The sequence below is a fragment of the Fukomys damarensis genome, unplaced genomic scaffold (genome assembly GCF_012274545.1).
Source record: "Fukomys damarensis isolate Sample0158 unplaced genomic scaffold, DMR_v1.0_HiC HiC_scaffold_23, whole genome shotgun sequence".
NCBI lineage: Eukaryota > Metazoa > Chordata > Mammalia > Rodentia > Bathyergidae > Fukomys > Fukomys damarensis.
In genome coordinates this window covers 913,301-929,989 of record NW_022900935.1, presented here as the reverse complement: position 1 = coordinate 929,989, position 16,689 = coordinate 913,301, and the positions used below count along the sequence as shown (strand labels likewise).

Below are 16,689 nucleotides of genomic sequence, written 5' to 3'. Positions count from 1 at the left end.
CAGCAGACTGCACCTTTCCCAGCCCCAGGGGCACTCACATTCCACCTTGCATGGTGCCACCTGACAGAGAAGGGTGAGGGGTGGGTGGGGTGGCGGATCGGTTCGAGTCCCTGCTGGGACTTCTGAGCTCGACGGAGCAGGGTGAGCCCCTCCACCCTCCATTTCGCCAGCCATGAAATGGGCTCATCGCCTCGGCCGAAGAGGCTGCTGGGAAACTGAACAGGACAGACACACCCAGTCACCAGTAGTGTTTATTGTTACAGTGTTAACAATCCCTTGGGGGACCTTTTGGGGCCACGGCTGCCGACCTGGTCTCTGGTCACAGACAGCTCCCTTCCGGTGCAGCCAGAGTGCCCTCGCCGGCTGACTGCAGGCAGCGGTGCTAGGCCCAGTGGCCCCCGTCCCTGGGCTCCTCTCCCTCGCCTCCTGGGGAAGAGCCCGCTGGAGCCCAAAATGCGGCGTGACAGCCAGAGCACATGCTGCTTTTGTGGGAAGGGGCCTGGGCTGGGGAGAGCCCTGGGGGCCACCGCAGTGTGTGCTGAAGTCACGTCTGCCGAGCCCCAGGCCCGCTGGCTGAGCTGACCCTGTTCGAGGCCCCTCCGGCCCCCTGCACTCATCTGGCCCAGGGTTCCGTGGTGGCCCTGCAGCCTGGTCTGAGGCAGCCGTGTTGGGGAGGGCCCTGTGCAGACCCGGACACAGGGCTGCTCAGCAGTGTGGGGTCAGAATGCCCAGAGCCCCCCAGGAGGGTGGCTCGTGGTGCTCTGGCCCCCATTTCCAGAAGGACTGTGGGGTTCCTTCCTTGCCCTGGCTCCCTTCCAGGGCACAGCACAGCGGTGTCCAGAGGGCTCCTCTGCAGGGTCCCAGGCCTGGAGCCTGGCCACCCTTAGGGACCAGGACCTCCGTCATCGTGGCCAGGACGTGGGAGGCCTCTGGCCTGTGCCGCTGCTCTGCCAACCTTTGCTGACTGGTTACTGCCAGTGTCTGCCAAGCCTGCAGCCCCGGCTCGCCCTGCCCGCCGTGGAGTGGAGTTAGGGTTAACCAAGCTCACCTGCACCTCCTGTACTGCGAAGTCGGTCCAGACCCTTGCTGGCTGCCAGGGAAGGCAGCCTTTCCCCCAGGGCACCGTGACACCATCACTGGGTCCCCAGATGTGTCAGAGGTCACTGGTGTTGCCCCAGGCCCGCTGGCCTCCTGCTGAGTGTCTTGGCCACGCCATTGCCCCAGTGACGCCCTGTGGTCCACTTTCCCGTCTTGTCCGCAGCAGGACCCAGGTGCCAGCATCATTTCTGGCGTGTGGGTGAACATTGCTTTCCAGACTGCGCACTGTGCTCAGCTCCTCTTTGCCCTCTCGGCCCTGCGGGTGTCACCGCCCCCTGGGGGCAGGCTCCTAGGTTCCAGGTCACCCCGCACCTGGAGAGAGAGTTCTCTGTCCTCTCTGGGCTGCGAGGAAGCCGTGTACTAAAGCTCTCAGACCTGCCCCGGAGCTTGGAGCTTCTGCAGAGCCAGCTTACACACCCTGGCCCTGGCAGCCTGCCTACCAGCTAGGCACTTAGTTCAGGTCCTGGGAAAGCTGTGCCACAGCGCAGGTCAGCGAGAAGCCGCCAGTGATCTCTGGTAGGGGATGAGGCCATGGGTCAAGGTCAAGGGCGCCAGGGCTCGTCTCCTCGGGCGGGAGACACAGAGTCTCTGCAGTCTTCCTTCAGGTCCAGAGCAGGTGGCCTCAGAGGGAAGTGGAGTGTCGCGGCTCTGGCCAAGGACCTGCCCGGGACCAGCGTGTGCAGACTGTGCGTCCTGTCCTGATTGTCACACGACAGAGACAGGCGGCCGGCCGCTCAGGCCTGGACCCGGGGCTCCTGATCCTCAGGGCTGTGCTCACAAGAATCCTGTGTCCTGTGAGCCGTGCGGGGGCTCGGCGATCTGGACACCGCCCCTTCCTCCTCCCTTTGTGGAGCTGGCGACACCGGGCCAGGGCTGTCTCTGTGCTGTGACGGGGACAGTCCCGCACCCCGCTGCACCTTGCAATGCCCCATCGCCCCCGAGAAGAGAAGTGAGTTATGGATGTTAGCGAGTGTTAATCTGCTCGGAGGCCCCAGGAGTGTTGAGGCTCAGAGAGCTGAGGCCACGGGGGAAAAGTGCACAGCAGAACAGGGTCTCGCCACGCCACCCTGAGACCCCATGGGACCAGTACCTCAGGGTGACGGGGACATCACAGCAAGGGGCTGTCAGCAATGGCGAGTGTCCCCTCGTCCCGGATGCCCAGCTCACCCCACACCGGGGCAGTGGTCACCCGCCGAACTCAGCAGCCCGTCTCCTTGGTCACAGGAGGTGGGGGACGCTGCTGCCGCGCCCGCCGCCCACCTGTCACCTGCCCTTCGGGGACCACGGCAAACAGCTCCCCAACACATCCACCCCCCGAGACACAGACGACCAGCCCTGCCAGCTTCACCCCAGGGCAAGTTGGTGACGCTGGTCAGAGTCCAGTCCCCGCAGGCTGCGGCTGCGGCCCCAGTAGCTGCCGTAATAGCTGCCCCCTCCTGCCGCCTGCTGCCCCTGCAGGTGCTGTTCTCGTGCCGGCCGCTGGGCTGCTTGGAGTCCCAGTGCTGCTATAGGGGCGGGGTGCTGGGGACCTGTGGCCCCTCCCCAGCTCACAGCTCTGTGACACCCGGGAGGGCTCCACGCCCCAGGACAGGCCGCGCCTGCCTCCTACTGAGCTGGCAGCTGGGTCTCCATCCCCGGCCTGAGGTCACCTGCACATGGGGCCGGCTCAGGGCCACTGGCCCGTTCCTCGGCCTCTCCAAGTCGGGTCCCTCACACGTCGGTGACCTCCAGGCCATTGCAGCCTCCCAGGCGGCCCCGCTCCAGCCTGCCCTGGGGGTCGTGGTCTGCGCGGTCCTCGTCCTGAAGTGAGCCATAGTCGTCGTGGAAATCGAGGTCTTTGCCGCCGAAACCCCGTCCTATCTTCCCCAGCGGCAGCTGAGAACGAGAGGAACGAAACCGAAGGACAGAAAGAAGAGAGACAAGAATTCAGTGGGTGAGGTCTGTAAAATGCGCTGTGTGACCTCGAGTGACTCCCTTAACCTCTCTGTGCTCCTCTGCTCAGTAATGTGATGCCACTGCTCAGGGAGACGGACAGAGTTTTGTGAGTTAACTTTAGGAGAGATTTTGTTCCCAGCTGTCAGGGAGCACAGTCAGGCTGATGGCAGGGGTTGGGGTCCGGCCGTGTTCCCGAGTCCTGAGGGAATATTTTCACACTTCTGCTATGGTGAAGGGTTAGGGGTTTGGAAATGTGGCGATTAGCATTTGGGTCCCTGCAGCTATGTGCACTGAACAAGTCACATCCCCTGTCCTAGCCTCCATCTTCTCAGGTACAAAATGGGAGCACTATCTGGGGGCAGTGACACTTACTTGTGATTCCAGAGCAGTGGGAGGCTGAGGCAGGAGGATTGCAAGTTTAAGCCCAGCCTAGACACTTAGTGAGAAAGTATTTCAGAATAAAAAATTTTAGAAGTGCTGAGGGATTTGGCTCAGTGTGAAGGCCCTGGGTTCAACCCTTAATACCACTCCATCTCCCCCGCAAAAGAAAGGTAAGAGCCTGCCCCAGGGTGTTGTAAAGAGCAGAAGCCACACCTGTAGAGGCACCCTGGGTACCAAGAGCAGGCTCTGCTGGGCAGGGAGTGCTCACTGCTCCCCGGCTGCTGTGAAACTGCCTGACTCCTAACCTCTCTGCACAGTCATGGAAAGGCTGTGGGATTATTTGTTTGCTTGGCTGATTTTCTTTTTTGTTGTTGTTGTTTTGTTTTTTGAGACAGAGTCTCACTATGTAGCTGAGACTAACCTGGAACTCACTATGTAGCCCAGGCTGGTCTTGAACTCACAGTGATCCTCCTGCCTCAGCCTCCCGAGTGCTGGGATTACAGGCGTGTGCCACCACGCCCGGGGGTATTTTCTTTTTAGATGAGTGTTTCTCCACTTAAAAAAACAACTATTGCTCCTAAGGAGGCTGTAGCCTTTCCCCAGCCCCGTGCCTCTGCCTGTGGTATGTGTGGGTCTGTGCTGTCACAGGGACAGTGAGGTGTTCACATGTTTGCCCTTTTGGGAGTGACGTTGCTCCCATTGTGTTTAGGTCCTGAGGGTGCAGGTGGGATCCGGCCCTGGCCACGCCGTGCTGCGGGCCGGGACTCTTGAGGGCCTGCCCTCTCTGTCTGATGTCTGTCTAGGGTCAGGCCCGGGACATCTGTCCTCCTGCTGTTGGGTTTGGTCACCGTGGGCTGAGCCCTATGGTCGGTCTCATCCTTGGAGTTAAAATTGAAGCTGGCAGTTCCCAGTTTGGGGATCCCTGGAGGCCTGTGGGGCCCCGACCCTGGCAGTTGCTTCGGGAAGTGGGGGTTGAGAGGCCTCAGGGCCTGCAGCAGCCGCAGTGACTCTGACACAGCACCTGGGCTCTGGGGGACTCTACGACTTGGGGACGTGGGCCACGGGTCAAGGTGTCATTCAGGTCCCATGGCGGAGGCACCCAGAGCTGTCTCCCAGATGTCCCCGTGAGCTGGCCCTGCGTTCGCCTTCATGGGGCAGCTGAGCAACCACGGGAAGCGGCCTCTCCCGGGAGACAGGACCCGGGTGCACTTCGTCACTCACCCGGCCAGCCTTGTACTTGAGGCCACCGCTGTCCTCCTTCCCTGCCCGGGTGACACTGGAGGCCCTGCGGGGAGGGGTCCCAAAGCGCTCAGCCTCCCGGGTGCCTGTGGAGCTGGCGACACACATCTCAGTCAGCAGGGGAGGTCTGGCCCCTGCGGCCCCCTGGCCACTGCCCATCCCACCTGCAGGTGACGGCGACCTCGTGCTGAGCCCTGCCGGGTGCCTCATGGGAACTCATGTGACCTTCATACTTTATGGGCCCGGACATGGGACTGCAACCCTGCTCGCAGACAGAGAGAGGAGGCACAGGGAGGGTGAGCAGTCGGCCCAAAATCACAGTTGGTGGTGGTGGCAGAGCTCAGATCTGAGCCTGAGACTCCAGTCTCGTCCCTGACTCTGGTGTGCTGTAACCCTTACTGGGAAAGCAAGAACGGGTGGGAGAAGCCCCCCGTTGTAGCCAACCCTGCCGTGATGTGTGAAGCGGCAGGAACAGTCCCCGGCTCTGGATTGGAAACCCACGTCCCCCACCTGGCCTGGTGCCTAAAGTCACCCCCATCACACCGTCTCGTGCGAGACGACACTGGCAACTTCACATCGGGTCTGGGCAGCCATAGCGTGTGGGCTGATGACTGACTGCTTCTGCGAATAAAGTTTTATTTATTTACAAAGCTGTGTTCGTTTTGACGCGTCGTTGATGGCTGATTTGAAGCCATGGCTCCCAAATCCTGACCTATTCCCCGGCCGTCCTTGGACAGTTTTCCAACGCCTGTGCTGAGCATCGGCCCTGGGGAGCAAGAAGGGCTTGGGGTCCTGAACCCAAGTTTTCCCACCTGCCCACTTTCTCTTCAATTTAGGGCAAACCACAAGAATCCCCAGGGCTCAAGCCCATCCTTACTTCTTTGGACCAGGGATTGAACTCGGGACCAGGCAAGTGCTGTGCAGCTGAGCTAAGTCCCTGGACAGCCCATCTTTCTTCGACAGCAGGGCTGGGCCCTGTGGTGACAGAGCGCCTTCTGCACTCTCCTCAACCTTAACCCAAGCCTTCTCTGTCCACCCTCTGGTGCCTCGGGCTAGGCAGCGGTGGCGGCTGTGTGGCCTGGAGCTTGTCACTTCCTGTCTCCAAAGGTGATTTCTGTGTGTGCTCAGGGGGCACTGCAGGGCAGCCCTGTGAGGTCAGGTGAAGTTTAGCTAGGAAGTGCACTGGAGTTCAGTGCTCAGCCACCACGCACCGCAAAAATAATGCATTTTCACATCTGGAGCAGAGTGGAGGATGCAGAAACAGCCCCAGCTCTGATCTTTGACAAAGGGGCCAAAACCTTACACTGGAGGAAAAATTGCCTCTTTAAAATATGGCTGTCTGCTTGCAGAAGATTGAAACTAGACCCACGTATCTCACCGTGTACTAACCTAAAATAAGGATGGATCAAAGATCTCAATGTTAAAGCAGCAACACTTAAATTACTGGAAGATAAAATCGACATAAAACTCTCAAAGACAAAGGTGGAGGCAAAGGCTTTCCGAACAGAATCCAATTTACAAGAAACAGCACCAAGGACCAACAAACAGGAACACATCAAATTCTGCATAGCAAAGGAAATAACCAACAGTGAGGAGACAGCCTGCAGAATGTGAAAAATTCTCTCCCAGCTATTCCTTAGACAGAGGACAACTAGAATATATTTAAAAAACTTTAAAAATTAGACCCCCTTAAACAATAAAAGACCCAATTAAAAAATGGGCAAGTGAAATGAACAGATACTTCTCAGAAGAAGAAATACAGAGAGCCGAGCCAGTACATTCATGATAAAGCGTCCAATGTCTGCCATCAGAGAGGTGCAAACGAAAACGACGCTGAGGTTCCACCTCACTCCAGAAGGAACGGCCGTCATCGAGAAGTCAGCCAGTAACAGACGGTGGTGAGGCTGCAGGGAAGACGATGTCTTTCCTTCTCAATCGTTGGGGGACTGTAAAGTGGTACAACCACTAAGGAAATCGGGATGGGGATTCCTCAGAAAACTAAAACTGGAAATTCCACTTGATCCAGCTAGTTCCCTCCTACTTGCCTTCCTGAGAGAGTCAGATATCCTGTGACAGGGATACTGCACACCCATGTTTATAGCAGCCCATTCATAATGACTAAATCTTCAATATAGAAATCTATATCTACCTATCAACAGATAAAGGGATAAAGAAATGTGGTATTTATATATGACAGTACTACTCTGTCGTAAAAATTACAAGTCACTTATAGGAACGCGGGTGCATCTAGAGATCAAAATGTTAACTGAAATAAATCAGATACATGGTCTTAAACATTGCATGGTTTCTTTTATACGGGAAGCCCAAAATATAAATAAAGAGCAAAATAAAAGATATGTGACCGGAAATAGGGAGACAGAACCTTTGCAAATGAGAAAGAGGCCAAGAGACGGAGCGAGTGGAGAGGGAGGGAGGGCAGGGCATGTGGAAAGAACTAAGATGTGCCCTGCATGAGCACCCGTGACTGTGAGCGATGTGACCGGCGTGGTCCCTCCCACCTCATCTGTGCGGACCCACGGCTTCGGCTACGGAGTCCGAAGGGGCCCAGCCCTGTGATGTTGTCTAGCGTGATGGGCACTCACCTCCTCTGATGGGAGGCTGACCAGGGAAGGCATCACCCATGCGCCTTGGCCAAGGTGCGCCTACCCCCCACGGGACGAGGCCAGGTGGACACCTGTGTGGGCTCTTTGGGGGGCTCCCATTCTCTGTCTGTTGGGCCACCCTTCAAGGGCGCTACATACCCCAAGGGTAATAACCATAGTAAACCCACAGTCCTAGACTGCATGGTCAAAAGTGTTAAGAAAGGATTTAGTGGGGAATATGGAGTTAAGACTGAAGCCCTCAAGGTGGAGGACCCTCTGCAAAATAGATTGGCCCCAGTTTAATGTAGGGTGGCCCCCCTCATGGAACCCTGGAAGTCCAGACTGTGTGTGCAGTCTGGAAAGTCATTACTGACAAACCAGGATACCCTGATCAGTTCCTCTATATTGATTCTTGACTAGAGGTTGCCCAGACCCTAACCCCCTCCTGCATCCGATTCTGCATTGGTAGGAATGGGCAGAATCAGGTTTTCCTAGCCCAAAGTAGTGGCCAACTTGCCCCTTTACTTCAGGACGGTTTTGTAACTCCGCCCCCACACTTCACTGAGCATGCTCACAGGGCACGTGTTTCAGGAACGTTCTGTAACTCCGCCCCTTTACTTCAGCGTTGGGCTGTACCTCCGCCCTCCCCTCTGCTTCACGGAGCATGCTCGCCCACCCTGTAGCTCTCTCTATAAGGAGGCTGTCATTTCTGGTAGCGCTCTCAGACCCCTCTGAGCCCACTGAGGCTCACTCGTGTAGTAAAGGGGTTTTTCCATCTCTTCACCTGACCATTGGATTCTTCAGTCTTCAAATTACAAGAGCTGTGTTCCAGATCTGCCGCACTGAGGTGTAAAGCTCGGCTGTGACACTGGGCTGTAGCACTTGGCTGTAGCACTGATCTGCTCTGCTGTGACACAACAGAGCCGTGATCTAAAATCCCCAGCATCCCATGAATCCCTGTGTGCCCTGTGCTGATGAAGTCCACTGCCCTGGCTGGTGGCAGGATCTCAGAAAAGGGCCTTGGGGTTCGTGAAATCCCACACGGGGACCCCGACCCATGCATGGACGTGTGGGGCAGCAGTGTGTGACAGAGACCAAGGTGGGAGCCGGGCTGGCGCTGCTGCTCCATTCCTGGCCCTCCGGCCTCTGACGCCTCGCCCGAGGAGCTCTCTCCGCTCCCTGCCCTCCCACAGGAGCCCTACGCTGTCAGGTGAGCCCCGAGAGCCACTGGCCACCCCATGGTCCCCGCCAGAACCTTCTCTGGAGCTCACCCACTGGTCCCAGACAAACCTGAGCACAGCTGTGGACCCCTGATAGTCAGGTTTCATCAGCTGCAAAAGCTCGAGCCACTCTCCTGGCTCAGAGTGTTTTAGGTCTGTCCCACATCACAAGGCCCAAGCCAGAAGGTCAGGAAAAGTGAAGGATCGGAGAAAAAAAGGCTTCCTCTGGATTGACTGCCCAGCTTGCAGAGTAAGAGCCTCGTCAAAGTTTGCTCTCCTTAGGAAGGACCTTAAAATGCTGAGCGGGCTGATCCCTGGGCTGTCAGCTGCTGAGGGTCCTGCAGGTCTGATGGGGCCCAGGAATCTGCACTGGTAAGACCCCCGTGATATTGCTGTGGGGTCTCACCTGCTGACCGGGGGTGCATTTCAGGACAACAGGACCCAAAGGCTGCCACCTGGTGACACCAGGAGTGGCCCTGCTGTCCCCCAAGACACATGTGTTTGGGGGTTTAGGGCTCAGGCCCGAGTCAGATGCAAATCTGGGCTCTGTCTGCACAGTGCACAAACCTTCAGGGAGGACTGACCGGGAAATAGCACTAAAGGCAGGTGAGCGGGGCTATTGCTACAATTTATCAGAAATTGGATGTATCCGTGGGGGACGATCGTAGGATTAACTGCATGCCGACAGATCAGCTAACCTAGACGAGACGGACAAATTCCTAGAAAGCTTATGGACTACTGAGACTGACTCCAAAGAAAGAGACACCTAAATGAATCCCTAACCAGTAAAGACATTGGATTAGTAATCAGAACACTTCCCATAAAGAAAAGCTTCGAAGCAGATGGCTTCACTGGCGAATTCTACCAAACGTCTAAAAAGAATAACGAACACCAGTCTTGACAGCTCTTCCAAAAAGACAGAAGAGGAGAGAGAGAGGATACATCCCAACTTATTTCAAGGGGCCAATACTGCCCTGATACTAAAACCAGGCAAAAACATCGCAAGAAAACTGTAGATCAATATCCCTTACAAATACAAATGCAAAAGTCCTCAGAAAATCCTAGCTAAATAGATGAGTGCATTGGCAAAAACCTATAATCCCAGCGCTGTGGGAGGCTGAAGCAGGAGGATCCCAAACTTGAGACGAGCCTGGGCACTTTAATAAGACCTTGTCTCAAAAATAAATTTAAAAAGGGACTGGGGATGTCGCTCAGTGCAAAGGCCCTGGGTTCAATCCCTAGTATCATAAACAAGTAAATACTAGCAAAACAAATCCGGCGACAGAGAACAAGGACGAAACACTGTGGCCAAGCGAGATTTATCCCAGAAATCTCGGTTCGACCTATGCGAGCCCTTAGTGCAACTCGCCGTATTCACAGAAAGAGAGGCCTGGGCCCTGCTCCTGGCTGGCTGGCTGACCATGGGGGCAAGGCAGGGCCCCTTAGAACAGATTTCTGGTCGGTAAAGGGGTGTTGGAGGAAAGGCTCCGCCCAGCGAGTGCTGGGTGACCCGGTCCTCTAGGGAGGAGACCCCGTGGGCGGGTCTGGGGTGTCCGGCTCGCCTAGCTGCTTCTCCGGTGCGGAGGCGGGGCAGAGGCGCTGCTGCGTCTGCCCGCCGCCGGGAGCACCGTTAGGAGCCCCTCCTGCCTGTGCCGCCGTCCCCTCCCGGGGACCAGCTCACCCTGCGGGCTGGGTCCCCAGCCGGAATCCCGCCTCGGTGGCCTCGCCCTCCCCGCAGCGGCTCCTCCTCCGCACCGCAGGGGCGGGCGCTCAGGGCTTCCCCCTTCCCGGAGGCCCGCGCTCACCTGGCCGGGTGGAACAGGGCGCTCATCTCGTCCGCCAGGTGCCTGCGCAGGATGTGCTTCCCGCTGGGGATGCCCAGGGCGGTCGCCATGGCCTCGGCGTCGAACGCGGGCTCCAGCACCAGCACCGCGCCGTGCACACCGCTGTTGGTCAGGTTGTCCGCGTACTCCTGAGGGCAGAGCGGCGGCCGGGCAGCGGGGCCTCTCCGGACCCAGAGCCGGGCCCCAGCGCGCCCGCCCGCTCAGGACGTGGGTGGGGCGGGGCCCACTCGGGGTCCCCTCCATGACACGGCGTCGGGACCGGGAGGTGCAGGAGTGAGACCCGGCTCCCACAGCCCGGCAGTGCGCGCACGCTGGAGGGCAGGATCACCCTCACCTTCAGGTCGATGTCGCGCACCCACTTGAGCACCCGCTGGTTGGTCCACACCACAGGGTCTGTGTTCTGTGTCTCGCAGCGGGCCCGGCGCTCCTGGAGGACCTTGGGGGAGACAGGGCTCAGCTGGGTTGGGGGTGCAGAGGCCACAGGCGGGGCGAGGTCCACAGGGAGGAGTGGGCCTCAGCCCGCCTGGGCAGCAGGCCATCGTCCCCAGCTGCTCAAGCCACACGGTCCCGTGGTCTCCGTTCCGGGAAACGGGGTGGGGGTCCCACCGCACCCCTGGCTCTGTGTCGCCCACGTCTGCAGCCCCCGGGCTCGCCTGACGGGATGGGCTCGATGACACTGGGTCCACCCCGTGGGGGCCAGGCTCCCGGTGTCCGCCGGGCCTCTCAGCAGAGAGGGGCACTGCGGAGTAAGACACCGCCCATGGGCCCCATCCTCTCCTGTTGCCCCAGAGTATCCTGCGGAGACGCCCTCACCAGGGCTGCCAGCCTGCACACCCCGGGGCCCTGACCCGCCCCTCTGTCAGCCCGTGGCTCAGGGCCAGGTCCTTCTCGTCCCTTCCCTGTGCCGGGTGTGTGGCTGGTGAGGACCGGCACAGTCCCTGTCCCCCTCTCCTGACCCCGTGCTCCAGCGTCGCTCTAGGAAGCCATGAGGACCCAGACCTGGGACAGGAGGAGGCGCTCTGGGTGGCCCTGCTGGAGCGGAGGCCGGGCGGGCAGAGCTCTGGATGGAGGAGCGCGGGTCCGGACTCTACCGCAGCCCGCGGGCCCTGGCTCCTCTCCCGCCTCGCGCCTCCTGTGCCTGGGGACCTGTGCTCTGCTCTCTGCCCCCATTGTCTCCGCGGATCCCCGGAGGCCCCTCTGGGCGGCAGCTCAGCCTCCCAGCCAGGCAGCAGCTCCCCCTGTTCCCCGGCATCTTCTCTGGGTTTCCGTGAACCTGGGCTTCCCACCCCGGGCCCCGCCTGCCGGACACGTGACTGTTGGAAGGAGGGAGAGAGAGGAAGGAAGCGGTGGGTGGGTGGGAGGCTGGACGACAGGCGTCTGGGTGCGCAGGGCGGCGAGCGGACGGGCCTCACCTCCCTGCTGAAGTTGACTCGGGAGAGCAGCTCGACGCCCAGCAGGATGCTGGCCTGGTGCAACTTTTTGGACACGTTGAGGTGCTTCTCCAGGTCCCGCCTCATCAGAGAGCTCAGCATCCGGCCGTCCACCAGGTGGTCGTGGAAGGCCCGCGAGTACTGCGACAGGCCGAGGTCGTTGAGCCAGGCCTCAGCCACCCAGTGATGGTCCAGCTCGGCAGCGTTGGACAGGCTGCGGGGAGACAGCGGAGAGCCGCGGTGGGAAGGGGGTGGCACGGAGGGCAGAAAGGGCGCGGAGGTGAGGAGAGGGCGAGGACGACGGGGGGGGGACAGAAAGAGCCACCGAGGCGGACGAAGACAGGGACGGGTGGACAGGGAGAGGTGGGAGAGACAGGCGAAGGTGAGCGCTAGGGACACCAGAACAGACGAACCAAGAGACCAAGGAGCAGGGCAAAGGCACTGCGGAGCGAAAGGGACCCCTGTGCCCCTGTCCACCCCTCACTTCCCTGTGCTCCCAGGGAACCGCAGCCTGGCCCACCCCTCCACTGCACTCCGCTTTTCCAATGGGTCAGGGTCACTGCGCCTGGGCAGCGGTCCCTTGGCTGTCATTCCTGGGCTCACCACATGGTGGCAGCCTTGCAGAAGGAATGAGGTCCATGCATTCCCATCAGCAGACGGGCGCTGAAAAATGATCTGGGCACTGGCAGGTAAGCAATATCCTAGTGGGAGCCAAGACAGGACATGCAGGATCACTAGGGGCAAGGGAAGCACTCAGTAGGCTCACAGAGAATCCCTGCCTGCCTCCCTGGCAGAGACGGTGGGGCGGCCTCTTGCTCAGGTCAGCACATTCCTGTCCCCGCCCGGGTTCCAGCTCCGCTCCAGGACCACGTTAATAAGGAACCTGCAACTCCTCCAGTCCCCGCCCACCTCTGCGCTGCCACCCACTCCACGTTCCAGGCTCCTTTAACTGTCAGTCAGAGCCAGCCACAGCAGGCTTCTATTGCGTTAGGAATCTAATTTGGGCCAGGTGCAAGGCGCACGCCTGTGATCCCGGCACTCGAGAGGCTGAGGCAGGTGGATCGCTGCAAGTTCAAGGCCAGCCTGGGCTACAGAGTGAGAGCCTGTCTCAAACAAACAGGCAAAAAATGAATCGGCCCATTCATCAGATCTCACCACTCCCAGCAGGGCAGTAAGATCCAAAGTCCGAGTGTTCTGCAGTGGCCCCCACAGCCCTCACCACCACCGCTCACCCCACACTCAGGCTGGGGAGCGGTGCAGCGACTCGGGCCCGCTGAGTCCCTTGCCCTCTGTCCTAGGACCTCGCTCCTTGCAGCCCTTCCACGGCCTCCTCTGCCTCTCCCTCCATATTTGATCTCCCCTCTGTCTGTGTAAAGCTACCCCTACCCTAATCCTGCTGTTCAGCCCCTAATTATTTCCCTGAAAGCACTAAACACACATTGCGTGTGTGTGTGTGTGTATGTATGTGTGTGTGTGTGTGTGTGTGTGTGTGCGTTTTGAGACAGGGTCTGTAGTTCAGCCTGGCCTCTAACTCATTGCAATCCTCCTGCCTCAGCCTCTAGGGTGCTGGTACTATAGGTATGTGCCACCTTGCCCGGGCACATTGCATTTAGAAACGAATGGATCTGCCCCCAGTTTATTTTCTCTTGCTTCTCTAAGGTACAGAGGTTGTGGTCACTGCTGTGGGAGGCAGAGCTGGACATACAGAGATCACTTGTTGAACACCTAGGAAAATAGCTAAGGGAAGGGTGGCTCTGGCTCCCTCCCTCTGCCTGGGCCCTCCTGTCTGCAGGGCACCCACCACCTGTCCCCTGGCCTACTCTGCCCCCTGAGCCCTGAGCTCCAGGAAGCCACGCAGGGTCCCACCCTGATCCTGGGGGCCCCATTCCTGCCCCTGTCCCGTTGTGGTTAATCGGGCTTGCTGCCTCCCTAGACTGTTAGGTCCTGGAGGGTGGGATCTGGGGACAGCGCGTTGGGGGTGCCCCCCCATAGTCTAAACTCACAGCATCTGACTTGCAGCCAACTGGTGGGGACAGAGCAGGGCTGGGGAGCAGGAAGCCAGAAGCTTCCAGGCTGAGACAAGCTCCCTGTGGGCCATACAGGTCCCGGGGTTTGGGGCCGACCCCTCCCTGCCCTCCCAAGCGGTGCCTGTGGAGAGGGAGACCCCGTGACTGACCCTCACAGCCTCCTGAATCCAGTGTCAGGGACTGGGGTTGCTTCTGATGGAAGCCAGATTGGTCTCCTCTCCTCGCAGAAGAGGGAGATCCTGGGGCAGGGAGGCCCACTACCATCAGAGCCCCATCTGTGTGTCCACTGTGAGTGCATGCGTGCCTCCCCGGGGCCGCTGCTCGGGGACACTGTCCTGGCTGTTGGTTTATGCGTGGCAAGAGCCCGATTTAAGTCAAGTGTCCAGGCTTGGCTAGGGATACAAAGCCTTATAAAATTTGTCTCTGGCCCCACCCCAGACTTGGGCTGGATTCTCCCTTGCAGTCTGAAGACAGGCAGGGTGTGGATCCCACCGGGGTCACCCCACTCCACACAAGTGCCAGCATTGGAGATATTCTCGGAGAGGGCCCACTTGGGCTCTCACCTTGAGCCCAGGGCCTCTGGGACGTTTGAGGGTGGGCCAGGGGTCGGACAGGGTAGACTTAGGTCTACATACTCCTCCTGGAGAAGGTACCAGAAGCTTTCATGGAGTTCTCAAAGAAGTCATGCTCCTCAAAATTCAAGAACCGTTTTCCTAGCTTAACCCCCTCACAGTGGGGAAACTGAGTCCCAGAGCAGGTGAGGCCCCATGGCAAGTTGGAGACAACCAGATTTGCGCATGAAACAGAAAATCCAAACTAAGTCCTCTCCCCAGGGGCCCTGGGGTGTCCAGGGTTGGGGCTCCGTCATCCTCGGGATGGACCCTCCACCGGCAACACAGACTCTGGTTCTGGGAGGTTTTCAGGTCAGTACTGCTACTGCTGTAAGTCTGCCCCCAGATGTCACAGCTTGAACCCTGACCCGTGGCGAGGTCTTGTTTGCCAGTGGGGCCTTTGGGCGGGATCAGGGTTGCCTGAGGTGGTGAGGGTGGGTGATCACTCTCCCTCTCTCCCCTCTCCCCACCACCTCCCTGCCAGGTGAGGACACGAGGACTGGGCAGGAAGTAAGGAGAACCCTGACTCTGCCCGTGCCGGCTTCTGATCTCAGACTCCCAGCCCCAGAATCGGTTGTTTTAGCCCAGGTCAGTGGGGTTTTGTTATAGCAGCTGGAGCAGACTGAGGCACCCGTGTTTCGTGTTTCGGGGACCTTGGGCAGCGGCCGGGTCTCCCTGCATTTCTCCAGGCTGAAGTGGGATTATTCTGCCTGGTTCACCGATGAATGCAGGCCCCTCTGGGCGTGCGAGGGAGTGGGGCAGGGTGGCGCCGTGGGATCCAGTGGGGGTGGGGAGTCCTTGGGGGGCCTCCCGGTCCTGCAGCACCCCACTCCGTCTCCAGCCCCTGCCTCATCCCCTAGGTGATCGGCCAGTGTCCCGACCTGTGAACGGACCCTGTTCCTTCCCCGGCTGCTGGAGTTGCTACCCAGCTTTCTGATGGCGCCTCGGGTCAGAGTTTCCTGCCTCTCCTGGCCACACATGGCTCTGGCTTTCCTGCCTGCAAACTGGTCTGATGCTCCACCTCCAGCCCCGAAGCTGCTTCTGCACATAATGGCACACGCCACCAAGTTTGATTAATGAACTGCAGGAAAAGGAGGGGAAGTCAGCCAAGGAGATGATTATGCAAAACAGAAAGTGTGAGCTTTACAAAGCCGGTCCCCTCAGGCTGCGGACCGGTGTGCGTGGGGCGCCATCACTCTCCCCGGAGCCCTTGGGGGTGAGGGGCGTGGTCTGCGAGGAGGAAGGCCTGCAGGACGTGACATGGCCCCGCGGGGAGGGACCTCCGCCAGCCGGCCCGGTGAGCTGCCCAGAGGAGCCCTGTCCCCGCCTGGCCCTCTGCATTTGGTGTCTAGTGAGCCCAGTCCTGCCTTTTTCTGCTGCCCTGCCCGCTCTGGGAACGGCCAGAGTTCAGTTTGGGGGACCCTCTCCTCATTTCAGACTGGCACGAGCTGAGGTGACCGGTAGGTGTCGGCGGATCTAGGGTACTGATTGGCTTCGGCAGCCCCCGGAGGTAAAGGTATTCTGGGGCACCTGATCGTCCACCCCAGCCCTGCACAGGGTTGGGGGTGCATGGGCATTGTGGGCGCCTGTGCGTGTCTCGTGGGCCCCGTGTGGCCTGCCGTCCCGCTCGCCCAGCTGTGCTATGCAGAGGCCCAGGACCTTCCTCGTGTCCCCTGGGCTCCGTGGTGCCTGGCTTACCTCCTGCCCGCCTCGGCGTCCCGGTAGTCCTCGATGGCCAGGCGGAGCTTGCGCCGGTGCAGGGAGCTGCACACGCCCAGGCCCAGCTCCAGGTCCTCGTCACTCAGACTCAGCAAGACCTGCTCCAGGAGGGGACACCTGTGATCCTCCTGCCTCGGCCTCCCAGAGTGCAGGAACGTGCCACCAGGACAGGCCAGCTCCCGGTATGCAGGGTGTGTCCCACTGGCCGGAGCGCCTACCTTCCCGCTTTTGATGTTCTCCGCACAGGCCTTGACGTACATGGGCATGGCCATGACCACCTCCAGCCAGGCCTGGACGGTGCCGGCCTTCCAGTGGGCCATGGGCGTGGTCCTGACCAGCTCTACGTGCTGCAGCCGGTCCAGTTGCTCCTCGCCCTCCGACAGGCCGAGGCTGTGCCGCGTGGGGCTGCACTGGCTGTCCGAGTCTGCAACACAGAAGTGCACGGCCACGCTGGGGGGACCGGGAGGCAAGCGGGTCCCCCCTCGATCACAGTGGCTTTGGTTTGTCTCGGGCGGCACCCCTCACCCTATCACAAGTCTAATCTTTACATGTGCAGGGAAAAGAATAATCAGAACGGTAGAC

At 59.6% G+C, this 16,689-nt stretch overlaps 1 protein-coding gene across 1 annotated transcript in view; it reads right to left on the bottom strand.

Annotated features, from left to right (window-relative positions):
• Positions 1-219: 219 nt before the first annotated feature.
• Kazn (kazrin, periplakin interacting protein) overlaps positions 220-16,689 on the bottom strand; it is a 93,244-nt gene continuing 76,774 nt past the window's right edge. The window contains exons 9-15 of the mRNA XM_010610615.2: positions 16,326-16,531; positions 16,087-16,205; positions 11,733-11,964; positions 10,655-10,756; positions 10,282-10,448; positions 4,636-4,747; positions 220-2,973 (exon numbers count right to left, since the gene is read on the bottom strand). Of these exons, the coding sequence (XP_010608917.1) occupies positions 2,809-2,973; positions 4,636-4,747; positions 10,282-10,448; positions 10,655-10,756; positions 11,733-11,964; positions 16,087-16,205; positions 16,326-16,531 (1,103 nt within the window). The 3' untranslated portion in view covers positions 220-2,808. The remainder of the gene's footprint in view (positions 2,974-4,635; positions 4,748-10,281; positions 10,449-10,654; positions 10,757-11,732; positions 11,965-16,086; positions 16,206-16,325; positions 16,532-16,689) is intronic.